The 14,566-nt window shown below is 37.1% G+C and overlaps 4 protein-coding genes across 6 annotated transcripts; 3 read left to right on the top strand and 1 right to left on the bottom strand.

Moving 5' to 3' along the window:
• The first annotated feature begins 352 nt into the window (after positions 1–352).
• On the top strand, positions 353–1,177 carry LOC149945939 (uncharacterized). Its single transcript, XM_090170665.1, has one exon. The coding sequence runs from the start codon at positions 353–355 to the stop codon at positions 1,175–1,177; it is 825 nt and encodes a 274-aa protein (XP_090026791.1).
• Positions 1,178–1,232: 55 nt separating this feature from the next.
• On the top strand, positions 1,233–2,040 carry LOC149945938 (uncharacterized). The gene is made up of 2 exons (XM_090170664.1): positions 1,233–1,414; positions 1,482–2,040. The coding sequence occupies exons 1-2, from the start codon at positions 1,233–1,235 to the stop codon at positions 2,038–2,040; spliced, it is 741 nt and encodes a 246-aa protein (XP_090026790.1).
• A 759-nt stretch (positions 2,041–2,799) lies between these two features.
• LOC149945937 (uncharacterized) lies at positions 2,800–3,684 on the top strand. The gene has a single exon (XM_090170663.1). The coding sequence runs from the start codon at positions 2,800–2,802 to the stop codon at positions 3,682–3,684; it is 885 nt and encodes a 294-aa protein (XP_090026789.1).
• Positions 3,685–5,688: 2,004 nt separating this feature from the next.
• Positions 5,689–11,273, bottom strand: LOC149945936 (uncharacterized). Of its 3 annotated transcripts, none has more exons than XM_090171726.1 (9): positions 11,030–11,273; positions 10,441–10,474; positions 7,798–7,987; positions 7,591–7,731; positions 6,861–7,520; positions 6,696–6,785; positions 6,328–6,530; positions 6,051–6,210; positions 5,689–5,968 (listed from the first exon to the last, which is right to left on the bottom strand). In XM_090171726.1, exons 3-9 carry the CDS (start codon positions 7,985–7,987, stop codon positions 5,790–5,792), a joined length of 1,623 nt encoding a protein of 540 aa, XP_090027852.1. In that variant the 5' UTR covers positions 10,441–10,474; positions 11,030–11,273; the 3' UTR covers positions 5,689–5,789. The 3 variants fall into 3 exon arrangements, with proteins under 3 accessions (XP_090027852.1, XP_090027853.1, XP_090027854.1); XM_090171727.1 differs by having other exon boundaries at positions 6,696–6,773; positions 11,030–11,269; XM_090171728.1 differs by lacking the exon at positions 6,696–6,785 and having other exon boundaries at positions 11,030–11,269.
• Positions 11,274–14,566: the final 3,293 nt, after the last annotated feature.

The following is a 14,566-nucleotide window of genomic DNA, read 5'->3' as shown; positions in this document are numbered from 1 at the left end:
ACTTCGAGACGCACGAGAAAGAGTACGACGGGTTGGTGATCAATACCCTCGAAAGCCATCTTCCGCCAACCGTGAGCCAACCAACAGCAGACATTAAATTGCCAAGACTTGAACTACCAACGTTTGGAGGAAATTACGTAGACTGGTTCCCCTTTCATGATTTATTCACAACTACCGTGCATAACAACGGATCATTATCGGGAGCACAAAAATTTCAATATTTAAAATCTTCTTAGCGGTGTTGCAAGATGGGAAGATCATTGGTAAACCGGGGTATCCCGGAGCATTCAACACTATCTTCGGTTGGACAATCGCAGGGAGATTGGGGTTTGAAGAATCAAAGGTCAGTACAATGCAGATTCAAATTAACCATTGTACGTTAGAGGAACAACTCGCCAAGTTCTGGGAACTAGAAGAAATTAGAGATAAAGTTCCCTTGACGACTGTGGAAAGACGATGCGAACAGATTTTCCAAGAAAATCACAGGCACAATCCAAGCGGCCGATACATCGTGCAGCTGCCGATCCGAGACAATGCCGAGAAACTTGGAACCTCGAGAGGCTTAGCGTTACGAAGACTGGAGCAACTTGAAAGACGACTGCAATCGAACAGGCCACTCTATGACCAATATAGAGACTTCATGGACGAATACATATCACTAAATCACATGCAGCTCGTCCCGGAGGACAAGAAGAATATCGAAAATACGTATTATTTACCTCATCATGCTATCGTTAAGGAGTCAAGTACTACAACTAAACTCCGAGTAGTATTTGACGCATCGGCGAAGACATCAAATGGCATATCGCTGAATGACGTGCTACTTATCGGTCCAAAACTTCAAGATGACCTCGTAAACTTATTAATTCGTTTCAGATGTCATGCCATTGCCGTGACTGCAGACATCGAAAAAATGTATCGTCAGATTCTGATAAGACCTGAAGATGTTAGCTATCAACGAATCGTCTGGAGAAAAAACAGACAAGAAGCCGTACAAGACTACGAATTGAAAACAGTAACGTATGGAACAGCTGCAGCACCTTATTTAGCTACGAAAGTGCTCCAACAACTGGCATTGGACGTCCAATCTAATATCCGCAAGCCGCAAGGGCCCTATCCAAGGAATTCTACATGGATGACTTGTTATCCGGAGCTGACGACGTCCAAACAGCCTTGAGACTTCAAGCCGAACTAATTCGCGCTACATCTGAAGCTGGCTTTACCTTACGAAAATGGACATCAAACGAGCCAGCGTTACTGGAATCCCTGCCGTCAGAGCTACGAGAAATTACCGTGCCGCTGAAATTAGAAGACGCTCAAGCAATCCAGACGTTGGGCCTGCAATGGACGCCAGTTACCGATTACTTATCCTTTGCAGTCAAGGCGCCAATGAGCAGAATCAAGGTAACCAAGCGTACGATCTTATCTGACACAGCAAGGATATTTGACCCATTGGGTCTGCTGTCCCCGATTATTATTAGAGCCAAGCTACTCCTACAAGAAATGTGGCAGATTAGCCTAACTTGGGATCAAGAATTACCTGTATCACTTGTCAATAGGTGGTTTGCATTCAGAGAAGACGTAACCGGAATTGAAGATCTACAAATCCAGCGGTATCTCGGCCAACGAGACCTAAAGTATTCCAGTCTACACGGATTCTGCGATGCCTCAGAGAAGGCTTATGCCGCCGCTATCTACTTGAAAACCATAACCACTTCTGGAGACGTCCGAGTTAATCTTATTACCGCAAAGACTAAGGTGGCTCCACTCAAGAAGATAACGCTGCCACGCTTGGAACTCTGCGCCGCGGTCTTTCTCGTACGGCTGACCAAACTCGTACAAGATTCGATAAAAACACCTGTGTCTGAAGTCCATGGCTGGAGTGATAGCAAGATAGTATTAGCCTGGCTCAACGCACCACCTCAGCGCTGGAAGACGTTTGTAGCAAATCGTGTCACGGAGGTCCAAGAAATTCAGCCGGCTATCCAATGGTATCATGTTCCCGGGGAAGAAAATCCAGCCGACTGCGCCTCCCGATGAATTTCGGTAAAAGACTTATCTTGTCATCCATTATGGTGGCATGGACCCGCCTCACTCAACCACACTTCGACATATGTCCACGAAGTGGCAAGCGAGGAGCCAAGCGAGGAGCCAAGCGAGTGTGCTGTTGAAGAAAGAATAATATCGACTATTGTAGCACATTGCAACATGGGTGAGACATTACTTACAAAATACTCCTCTCTAACGACACTTCTTCATGTAACAGCGTACGTCCAACGATTTATTCGCAATTGTCGACGTTCAAGGAACAAGAGAGAAACTGGTTCTCTTACCCGGCTAGACATGAACTTAGCGCTAAACCACTGGATAAAAAATACGCAAGCCGAAAAATTTCGAGAAGAAATACATCACTTACTTTCGCTTAACCCGTTTCTGGACGACGATGGGATATTGAGAGTTGGAGGTCGCCTTCGTCATGCGAAAATTCTGCTCGATCAGAAACATTCCATAATCCTTCCTCGACAAGGTAACCTAACTAATCTCATTATTATCCACGAACATGTCCGAACATTTCATGGCGGGATCCAGTTGATGATGACGTCCCTGCAAACTCGGTACTGGATTCTGGGCGTCCGCGACGCAGTACGATTTCACGTCAAACGTTGCGTACGATGTACTCGCCTACAAGCAAAAACAGTCAGCCAATTGATGGGGGATCTACCCGCTTTTCGAGTTAATCCCGGTCGACCATTTCTTCGATGTGGCGTAGACTACGCTGGGCCTATCAATCTCAAAACCATGAAGGGAAGAGCCGGCAAGACGTTCAAGGGCTATATATGTCTCTTTGTTTGCTTTACTACAAGAGCTTTGCATTTAGAATTAGCTAGTGACATGTCCACCGAATCCTTCTTGGCCGCTTTCAAGCGCTTCATTGCCCGCCGAGGGAGATGTTCAGATGTCCATAGCGACTGCGGCTCAAACTTCATTGGAGCAACTCGGGAACTAAAGGATTTTATAAAGGTCATGTCAGCGACAATGAAGGATCCAATCATATCGAGATGGATGGCGGATGAGCATATCAATTGGCATTTCAACCCTCCGTCCGCACCTCACTTTGGAGGACTCTGGGAAGCCGGAGTTAAATCCGTTAAACATCATTTGAGACGAGTCATTGGGGAGACGAAATTAAATTTTGAAGAGATGCAAACTCTCCTATGTCAAGTTGAAGCGTGCCTTAATTCCCGCCCACTAATTCCGATGACATCGGACCCTGACGATCTTGCGGGTCTCACCCCTGGTCATTTTCTCATCGGGGACGCACTTACAGCCATTCCGGAACCCAATCTCACGTCAACAAAACTCAACCGATTATCTAGATGGCAGCTTGGGCAGCAAATATTGCAGCACTTCTGGAAACGGTGGCAATCCGAATATTTATCAAGATTGCAACAACGCCCTAAATGGACCAAACCAGTAAGGAACCTTCAAGTTAGAGACCTGGTTCTCGTAAAAGAAGAACTTCCACCTACAAAGTGGAAAATGGCTCGTGTGATTCAATTACATCCAGGACCAGACGAATTGGTTCGAGTGGTGACAATCAAAACAGCCGATAGCGAATTAAAACGTCCGGTAGTTAAATTATGCCTCCTTCCGTTGGACAATTTAGACATCGTGACAACTTAATTTAAAACCTATAGTTTAAGGTGGCCGGAATGTTGAAAACGTTATTGTTTTTTATTGTCAGCACCTACGGTACGCTTATCATTATTTGATAATAGATTTTGTTTAATAGAAATATTTTTTATACCTTGTATATAAACCGAAACCTTCATTAATGTTTGTGGATTTATCTGATTGATTTCGTGCAATAAATTAATAGTTGAATTTTAATCAGTCTTGTTCTTGATCGCCTTCTGCTAAGAAACACTCTTGGTTTTCTCAAAACTAGGTAAAAAAAATTGAAATAAATTAAAATATAATACATGTTAATGTATTGTAACAGTAATGAAATTACAGTTCTCAGTGTCTTACTCGTCCTGTTTGAGATTTGGAGAGTTTTTCAAATAATATTCAATTATATCAATCAGCAAAGGTGGACGGCCCTCCATGCTGTCGAGTTTTAACCAAGAATTATAGTCCTAAGATAATGGAAATGAAATGCCAGTGATTTGTTTAGACACTGTAATTTTTTTATTGTTCTTACTTGGTCCTCATCAATGAAGTATTTTACCGTGATAAAAAGACCATTCTTTACTAAATACTCCTCAACTAAGCTTTTAGATAAGTTTAATATGTCAATTGTATCTTACGGAGAAAAAATACACAAACAATTAATAATTTTCTTTGGAAAATTGAATGTCAGAAGATATTTATTAATATTTTATTACCTATGTTGTGTAACTTTGGAGAATCTGTTCTGTTGACTGAATACAGTGAATTAGTATTTTCCACTTTCCTTCGAATTTGTGGGGAGTATTCTGTCATTGAGTCTCTCTCAAAACTGCGTTTGCCAATAGGTGAATTATGTACACCTAAAACATTTTTATACATTAATTTAGTTTAGTTTTTTTTCCTTTTTCTCAAAGTTACCCGTCTTAACGGGTGTTGAAAAGATAGTGTTGTTACTACCGGAAACTTCAACTGTGGCCACTTGCACTACTGTTGAATCCGAAGTCTTTGTAGGAGAGCCCGTGTTTATTATCGGCATTAAAGATTTAGGAACTTCCTTGTTAACAACATTCGTTGCTAATTCAATACTTTTATTCACAGGAGTTGAAGAGATCATATTGTTGCTGCAGGAAACTACAACAGTGGCCTTTTCTTTAATAATTAAATTAAGTATTTGTTAGCAATACGGTGACTTTATTAGTAAATAAATAAATAAATAAATAAATAAATAAATAAATGGTAATCAAATTAATTTAGGATTAGTTAGCTACCAAAAAAATTGTCTACTTCACCATTAAAATCTAAAGTGGTGTTTATTAGTGGTGGTTCCTCGTTAACAACATTCGCTGCTAGCTGAGGAGTTAAAGATATTACATTTCCCCTAAAGGAAATTTCGGCAGTGGTCTCTTGTAGCACTGTTGGTTCATTAATAATAAAATTAATTCAGTATTAACTAGTTAGCCACCGAAAAGTTAGTTACTTCACCTTTTGAATCCAAAGTCTTTGGAGGAGTAGTAGGCGCAGTGTTTACCCTTGTAGCCTAATGCAGCTGGCCCAGCAGTTGTGATTATAGTGTTGGCCAAAGGTGTTGGTGAACCAGCAACTGAACAATCGAAATGTCCTATTTGGCCAGCAGCTGGTTTACGAATCGGGGCCCTTTCCGTTTTTAAAAAAACCAGCATGTGGCCAACTTTAGGTTTTTTTGCCATATTAAAGATTTATAGTTACCAACACCAAAGTTAACACTGTCCCAACAATTCCACCCTCTCGCCAACTACAAAACCACCCCCTCGCCAACTACAAAACCACCCCCTCGCCAACTACAAAACCACCCCCTCGCCAACTACAAAACCACCCCCTCGCCAACTTTAAAACCACCCCCTCGCCAACTTTAAAACCACCCTTTCGCCAACTAAATGTAGTCACTTAACCAGCACAATACCTTACCTAATTCCCCAAATTTTAATTTAATTATTCGGTATAATGAATAACAAAATATTAAAATTCATTTTTTATTCGATATAAAAACAGTAATTTTTGGCACAGCAATTTCAAATATATACAATCGTCTCCAAAAAAAAGAGATTCGTCAAATAGGTAATTTGTAATTAACAGTTTTTCTACTCGTCTGATAATTCAGCTTCTGGTTTATCAACGCTTGCGTCTCTAGCTTCTTGGCTACTCTTTTTCTTTCTTTGCTCTCTTCCTCCTTCTCTGTCCCCTGAGTATCTGATCCACTTCTTCATAACTGTTTCAATATCATAAATTCTTGACCCTTTAACGTTACGTTGAACAGCTTCTGTAAATACATAAAGTTTTCAAACTCGTGAGAAAACTACATAGCAAGAATACAGTTTTTTTTAAAGAAAAATATAATTTACCTATTATGACATTTTTCGTTTTTAAAACTTGAAATGCGTGTTTTCCATTCAAGCCAATCCAGTTGAACTTTAAAATCAAAGAATGCGAAAATACTCTCTTCAATATTCCACGGCATGTATCACCAATTTTGCGACCACCGATAGCTGATAACTTTCTCACCTAACAATGAATAAATCGTCAATTTAAAACAGATTTTTATCCAAGCCCCATTGCAAAAATAGAAAATCACGGGGCTGCGTTTTTGTATACCCTGTTTAAACTGGACTATTAACTTACCACTCTTTTTCTGATATCCTCATCATCCAGAAACATCTCCAACTTTTTCAAATCTTGAATGCTTTCAAGAGGTAGGCTTGGTGAACCATCAATTTCCGTATCGTCCAGGGTATAATTAGCCAATTGCTCTTGCGAGTTTATGATTTTATCCAATTTCACGTGTATGTCAGATAGCATTAACATTACAGATTTTTCGTATTTATCTAAAAATTAAGAAAGTTAAGTATTGTATATGAAAATTTAGTTTTCCTTTAAACTGTTAGACTACTTATGCGAAAAGTAGTTAATTAAAAAAATTTAATCTTAAAATTTTTTAACATCGTTTCTGCACTTATTTTTCAGTAGGTTATTTTACCATTTCACTATACCTTTAAATATACCATTGGAAAGGCTTGAATGGTGCTGCCTAGATAGAGATTGTTGATATTTATCCACACTTCCCGTTTCTTGAAAATAAACTATATAAGACAGTAAACCGAACAACTACGTAGTTGGCCTATAAAATAAAAACAATCAGTAAAAACTAATGTTACCTTCCATATAGCGATTTTGGTGGTTTCCGATTGAAGAATATTCAGATCCAAAAGAATGTTGCATAAATGTTTCGTCTCTTATTTGTGGCCGTATTGTAGAAAATTCAGAGTTGATGGAGTTTGGACTGGAGTTAACTTCCTCTACGGGTTGATTTGTAGAAAATGAACGGCGATAACTTGAATCAGAATTCTCCTTTCTATGTTGTGGAATAGGACTTGGTGAAAATTGAGAGCAATGAGAGCTTTGACTTCTTGAAGTTTCCTTCCTACCATGTGAAATGCTACTTGACGTAGATCGTGACTTTGTTTTCTTGTTTGGTTTAACAATTGATCGAGATTGTTGACTAGCGATTCCTGATTTTTCCAATTGAGGGCTTTTACTGGTTTTGTCAAACGTTTTCTTTGAGAGTAAAGCGCTAGATCCTTCCTTGGTGTTAAGTTGGTTTTCCAAATGTTGGTTACTTTGATATACCGCTGATAAAACAGGTGTCTTGTCCATCGATTTTTTTGATGTAATTGTACTACGCTGTTCATTGGAATGTAATTGACTCGCATCTATTGCTGGTTGTGATTCATTGAGCATCAACGGTAAAGGCGGTGGTGAGGGTAATTTAACCATTTTACGATTTTTTCCACGTTTTGTTTTACCATTTTCATCTTCTACTCCAAAATTTGTAAGCCATTAGTTTACGAAAAATACTTTACAGGTTAATAAAATTACGATAATTACCAGAAGTAGAATCAGGGCCTGAAGAGATATCCATTTGTTTTTGCCGTTTATTTCTTCGTCCTCTTCCATATTCCTTTTCGCTGGCCAAGTCGGAGGTCAGTTCCGCATTTTTTAATTGCTCCCTGGCTCTTGTGTAAATCACTGCAATCACAGAAAAATGGTTCAGCATTATTGTTGTAGTTACAGAATCTAAAAATGTAGTCCTACTTGATTTATATAAAATCTTCCCACTGTAAATGGTCCAATGTTCGTCGTATGAAGCACACTTTGTAATTAAACTTGTTACTTCATTATGTAAAGACGATGGTGGCCAGTAGCATGAAGTTTCATCGGGACACCATTTTAATGGAACTACTTCAACAGTTCCTTCGTTTTCGAAACTAAACACTACAAACATCTGAAAAAAAAAACAATACAAAATATCTAAACTTGAAAACTAAGGTTAAAAGGAAAATTATAGTTTTGTTCACTAGGGCTCCCACCAAAATCTGAAGAAAAATAACCAACTTTTCAAATTCTAACCGAATAAATTAAAATTTTCCAAATATTCCCATTCCATACTTTATTATTAATCAATTTTAAGTCAAAGTAAAATAGTCAATATAATTAGTTGACTAAATAAAAACTATTTTTATTTTATTTATTTAAAATCTATGAAGCATTGGAACAATTTTAACTAAAGAATTTTCATTGTTTTCGAAAATGAAACACTTGCTTTCTATTGAAGAGAGAGGATAAGTTTTAGCTAATTTTGAAATTTTACCAACAAAAAGGCCTAAAATAGAAGACCGAAGAGGGTAATCAAAAATATCAGCATAAGGTTTACACAAATTTCCAACAACCATTATGTCATTAATGCCAAACTGATAAATATGTCTAACCTTTATTACGTCACCAGAAGTCATTTTAAAGCAATTATCACCCGATTTAAGAGATATACAAAATGAAGTGGTTTGAATTTTCTTAAAAGATTTAGCATTTTTTGGTACTAGAGGGCTGTTATTTTTAAACGGTTTCTTTAGGACTAATTGGTTGATTTTTTCTTTACTTGGAAGCAGTTGGTTTTCATATACTCTTTTAAACAGTTGCTGAAGGGGCTTATTGGGAGATCGCATTTTCTTTTTAAGCTTTTGCAAATGATTTTCAAAAGGAAATGCACTAAAATTGTCTAACGGACCAAATGTTTTCACATCATGTGCTAGATGCGTTAAGGAATGAACATTGAGGACTACAAACTCTTTCCCATAAAAGTCTGGACTTGATAAAACAAATTTTTCTAAAAGTTGGCCAGCGAAGTTACACAGAGTTTTGCTAAAAACTGGTGATGCCAAAATGTAGATTGCGCAAAAAAGCAATCTAAAATGGTTAAGAACATCTTTAGATAGAATATCCTCGCCTAGGATTGGACCGGTGTACAACAAAAACTGCCGTAGCTCTGTGGCCTTCCACCTATCTATATATTTTAACGCTCTAGGTTTCCTAGCAAATTCACTTGGAATGTATTTTCTAATATTTTCCAGCTTGTTGGAGAATTCGGTTATCATCTGGCTGCTTAACCTTACTACAAATTTCCCTTTTTTAACCCAGGCTGTTAAAATTCTTCTCATAACCCCTAAGCACACCAGATGCATGTAGTCCAGGGGAAATTGTTTAACCATATCCATATCCAAATTTTCTAGAGGGGAAGGGGGTCCAATAAGGTGATGCTCTTCATTAATTTGATTTCGAAAAGATTCATTTGTCCGTAAAGTTACTGGCTCATCGGAATCTAGCTCTAAAAAAACTGTGCGACGGTTGTAATGAAAACCCTTAATGGTACATTTATCGCAAGAATGGTAACCAGTGTGCCCTTTAGCATTTTTTACGAAGGTCCTAGCTGGTGTGTCTAATATAAAAGGACCATCTGATCGGCAGTTAAATATTTTCCCACCGTATTGAAAACCATTACTGCACAAAGCTGTTAGTTCATTTAAAAAAGGCTCCAAGAATTCAGTTAAGGATGCAGGCTTGCTGTTTCCACAAAATATTCCCACCGGAAAAACCTCCCCAATTATCCCTTCCGAAAAACTATAAACTGAGGCCAAAATAGGCCAAAGGCATTTGTTTGAACTTTTAAATAGAGGCACCCCATCAATATTTATGGCAAAAGAAATATCGTCATCGTAATTAGGTCGCGAATTTAAAAAGTTTTTAATACCTTGGGTAAAACCAATATGCCAATATTCCCCACCTGCAATTAGTGTTATTCCTATAGCATCTCTTTGGGTATGCAAAAGTGTTCGCGAATCTTTCGGTAAGGTGTCATGTCCATGAACCCGTAGAATACATAACAAACTATTAAGCTTAACAGTGTCTATGTTATGGGTCAATGCCCAGCTCCTAATATCTTCGGAAATATCACGTACATCATGTTCCGACGAACTAGTATCGCTATAACTCGATAAATTGCTATTAATCCTCTCGATATTATCACTTGAACTATCAGTTATGTTCTCATCAGAATCACTGTTATTTAGACATTGTGCATCTAAGAAATGCATCCCATTTTGATTAATTTCAACCTGACCTGAATCGCAAATTGCCTCATCACTACAAGGGCCTAATACACCATCTTTATTTAAGTCAAAATCCACTACACCTCTAGCGTCTAATAAATCACATTCTTCTGACACTCGTTCCATAACGGTATTTAAATAATTGGTTCTTTTTCTTCGCTTTTGTCTATTACTTAAATCAGAAACGTCTCTATCATAGTTCATACCAACTCTCTTAACTTTACTATTAGCCATAATTAACTAATATTATGATTAAATTAGAGTAGCAAACAGTAAAAAAGGTTAATTACATTACCGTGTTAAATTATAGCACCAATCAATCAAGTAACCTAAATAGAGAAACAATAAGAATTCCATTTAAAATTCAGCCTAAAAGTAAGATAGTATATAAAATGAAAACTAATTATATATAAGACTTAAATATCTTTAAGGGAAATGTCCACTTCAATAGAATATAAACTAAATTAAAAGTGTTTGAATATACAAAAAATATTTAAAGTTAGGGAATTTAATATTGACTAAAACGTAAAAAAAGAACTGGACTTAACTCCGTATTCTTTTTTTAGTTTTTGAATGGGGGTGGATATCGTATCTCGTAACTATAGGAAATGGTGGATAACTCGTCGACAGCATAATTAAAAATTAAATTTATTTTCATTGAAATAGAAAACACTTGAAGTTCTTGATATTTTTGGGTATATTCAAACACGTTTATTTTAAAATCTATCGTTTTATTAAAATATTTGAGTATTTAAAATTACATAATTTTCCACAATATCTCAAACTCCCAAAATATTTAACTTACTACAAATTTAAAGTTAAAAAGTAGTAGTTTTCAATTAAATACTATAATATTTAACATTGAAAAATATATTTAGGCTTACCTTAATCATAGAACGGAAAATGGCGATGAACCCGAGGTCCACCTTTGTTCGGAGACGAGGTAAAAGAAACTGACCGCTTGAACGGTCCCAGCCACGAATCTCGCGTTACCACGAGGCTTTGGAATTTTTCCAAATTCCAAGAATTTTCTCGACCTTTGTTACTGGCACCCGCCCCCTCCCACTCTAGGTACAATGTACGCCTGTTGGCTAGGAATAAACCCCATCTGTATACATCAACTTTTTATAACTCTTAAAATGTTTTATTTATTTAAAACATTTATATTTTTTTAAGGCGGACAAAATATCTTTAAGTGCAGAGTTTTTTTAAAGTAATAAACAGGAATTACGAAAATAAATTGATATATTTAAGTAAAGTGCTGTTTTGGAGTCGGGTAGGAGTTGGTTTCCAATACTCCTTAAAATTGTTAGGATTATTTAAATTGGAAATTATTGTTCATTAATGTTTAGTTTATGCAGAATAAATATGAGGGTTCATAGTTTTTAGGTCGCTAAGATTGAAATTTGTCCCCAATAAATGCGTGTGTATCAAGTTGGGCGTTATTTGGTTTTGAAGTTGGCTTTAGGTTTCTTTTAGTCGGGCCTGAGTTGGCTTACGACTTTTAACCAACTACGACACCATACCGACCGCGCGACTACTAGCCAACACAAAACCAAATGGCTTGTGCTACAAGGGTACTAGCCGTGGTAATGAATTGGAAATTGGCTGCGTAACTAATTCAGTGACTTTTATGGTTGGAACAGCATTCCAAACAAGCCTCTTTTTCAACTTATTCATAAAACACCTGTCTTCAAATGGTTAGAACAAATTATGTACGAGTTATTTAAGGATTCAACGGGTATTCCTAACAAGTCATCACGATCAGCATTAGTTATCCACAATTTACACCTTAAAATGAACACGACATTAATAAATAAAACAAACAAGAAACAAATAAAAAAATTACAAGCTTACCTTTCTTTGACTTTTGGGAACCTAAAAAATGTTAATGTTTTGGTTTTCTTTCTACCATTTTGGCATTTATGAAATGCACAAAATGAACTAATAATAGTTTCGGAAGTTTTTCGCGATCCATTTCAAGACAGAAGGGAGGAAAAAAAGAGAGCTTAAAAATTATCATCTACACGTGGCTTTGTCCATTATCTTGGCGAAGAGAAGAACCGCGGACCAGCTGCTTCTATACTCCATATGCTGCTGGCGTGGCCTTATTTTAGTAATGAATAGTTACTTCCACCACTACTTGGGGCGCTGATGCTTGAAAAAAAAATGGTCAACCTTTTCTCCGTAGCACAAACCAGTCTATGTAGCGTAAGCTTCTATAGTCTTTGGCTGCTGCTAGGACGCAAAAAATAAGACCGCCTCCTTTTCCCCTCCCCCCCCTTAGCGTGACGGGGTTAGAACCTCAACGTGTGCGTCGATTGTCTCGACATATTCATTCTCCCTGAGTATAAATAAATACATTCTTGATATAAATTAAATAAATAAATAATGAATATAAATAATAAAAAATATAAATAAGTAGTAAAGAATCCAGTACATCTTGAAGGCTGCCTGAAGCTTGCCAAGGTGAATATTATTGTCCTTGAAAAAGGATTAGTTTGGTCAATTTCTTTCTAATTGATTCCCTCTTCATTTTCTCATTTATAGTCTTGGCAATCTAACGCAATCTGATATTGGTATAAATGTTCATGGCGTTTTTGATATGGTAGTTCAAATGATGGTTCCAGCCAAATTCTTGGTCAAACATGTGTTCTGTTAGATTTGAAAAAATGTTTTCGTTCACCAAGCATCGTCTTACAAGTGATTCAATTCTGAGTGGAATGTATTTCAAAGAACCACCACATTTTTCAAGGTTGAGACTTTTGACCCATTTTTCCGTGAGTGTAATGATCTTTATTACATCTTTAGATGGAAGTACCAACCCACCATGGTCGCGAATTAAAAGCAAGGATTTTGATGAAACACAATAGTCATGAAAGTTCCTATTGTTGCCATCTGGATTTTCCTTTAATGCTGCTTTGCATTGATGACAGCTAAGAATTATATTTAGCTTCCTTACAACAAAGCCGTAATCAAGTTTGAACCATCAAAACAAAACTCTAAATCATCAGTAAGTGAAACATCAGATGTGGTGTCCTTTTGTAAAATATTATTGGAACTTTCGCATAAATTAGGAATTGATGTATCATCGAGGGCTAAAATATTGGCGCAGCCAGATGCCTCCAACTTTGCCATAAAAGACCACTTATAGGCAGACTTAAACTGAGCTACTGTGGGGTTATTGTTATAGCCTCCCTGCTGTCGATAAACACTAAATGAAAGTTCTAAGTGATCTTGAGATAACTTGTAGGTAGGGAGATATCTGTATAAAGTGAAATACTTAAAATTTGATTCTTACAACTCAACTTTAAACCTAATCAGTACTTCAATGGTCCTTCAGGCGTAACTAGAGTATCTACCAGATGAAGAATACCAGTGATGGAAACTGCCAAACCCAGAGGTCCAGTTTTTCTAGTTGATTCTGAAATCAAGTTTCCTTCGTAATCACATAAATTTAACATCAAATCTTTCATTTTCAGGAGGCTTGTCCTTGCTCTCCCTTTCTTATAGCTATTGATTGGAGCCATGTACCCTTTAGCGTATGGATTTCGGGAATTGAGGATATCAAAAGCTCTGAGGAAAGCAAAACAAACTTAATATCTTAACATGTACTAATACTAACACCCTATCTCTACCTATCCACAATTTCAATGAAGTTAACTGTTGGATCACATTTCTGAAACTCTTTGACCTTAATTTCCTTCAGAAATTTCATGGCGCTCGCTACTGAGACACTCATTGTTTGTACTGCCAATTTAACTCTCATCTTCTGTGTATGAAACTTTATGTGAAAGCGTGTAAGTTTGTTGGCCAGACTAAGACCCTCTACAGCTTGGATGCTCTGGAGTAATTCCACCAAAGACCATAATATTTCCTATTATTTTTCGAGATCTTTATAATGTTACTAATTTAATCTTTTTCGAGAAGTTAAAAAAAATTTGCTTTACTTCGTTATAATCATTTCGCTGATCAAAGATGACCTTGAAAAATTCCCACAAGTTTCTTAGAAGTTTGAACATATGACATATATCCAAAATGAATACAACTTTTTCTCTGGGTTTGCTAAATTTATAAATTTGAATTTCAAATTTAAACTTTTAATAATTATGAATTTTACCAGGGTTAGGAAAAATTGATTTTATTTCTTTGGATGTCATAACCACTCCTAGTCGCTGGGCCATTGGAATATTGGAAGAAAGTCCATCACCTACCAACGGAACACATTCAGCACCAGTGGCTTTGATGTGATGAAAAGCTTCCCGAACCAGCTGGTCCAACAACCAGGCTGGTGTTCCGTGAACAAAAAAGTAACCAATTGGAATTTTCCAACTGCCATTAATGGCAACAACCAAAAAAACCAAGGCTGAAGTTGCTATGGTGTCGTTGCCAAGAGATGTCTCTAGGCTCGTACCATAATT

Source organism: Leiobunum rupestre, chromosome 4 (genome assembly GCF_980474605.1).
Source record: "Leiobunum rupestre chromosome 4, qqLeiRupe1.1.hap1, whole genome shotgun sequence".
Lineage (NCBI taxonomy): Eukaryota > Metazoa > Arthropoda > Arachnida > Opiliones > Sclerosomatidae > Leiobunum > Leiobunum rupestre.
Note: the sequence above shows the minus strand (reverse complement) of the source record. Positions and strands in the feature narration are given on the sequence as shown.

Coding starts and splice junctions, on each gene's coding strand:
- LOC149945937 (XM_090170663.1), top strand. CDS start 2,800: ATGAAGGGAAGAGCCGGCAAGACGTTCAAGGGCTATATATGTCTCTTT.
- LOC149945938 (XM_090170664.1), top strand. CDS start 1,233: ATGGACATCAAACGAGCCAGCGTTACTGGAATCCCTGCCGTCAGAGCT. Junction 1,415..1,481: donor CAGAATCAAGGTAACCAAGC/GTACGATCTTAT, acceptor GATTATTATTAG/AGCCAAGCTACTCCTACAAG.
- LOC149945936 (XM_090171726.1), bottom strand. CDS start 7,987: ATGTTTGTAGTGTTTAGTTTCGAAAACGAAGGAACTGTTGAAGTAGTT. Junction 7,732..7,797: donor GAAGATTTTATATAAATCAA/GTAGGACTACAT, acceptor CTGTGATTGCAG/TGATTTACACAAGAGCCAGG. Junction 7,521..7,590: donor AGGCCCTGATTCTACTTCTG/GTAATTATCGTA, acceptor ATTTTGGAGTAG/AAGATGAAAATGGTAAAACA.
- LOC149945939 (XM_090170665.1), top strand. CDS start 353: ATGCAGATTCAAATTAACCATTGTACGTTAGAGGAACAACTCGCCAAG.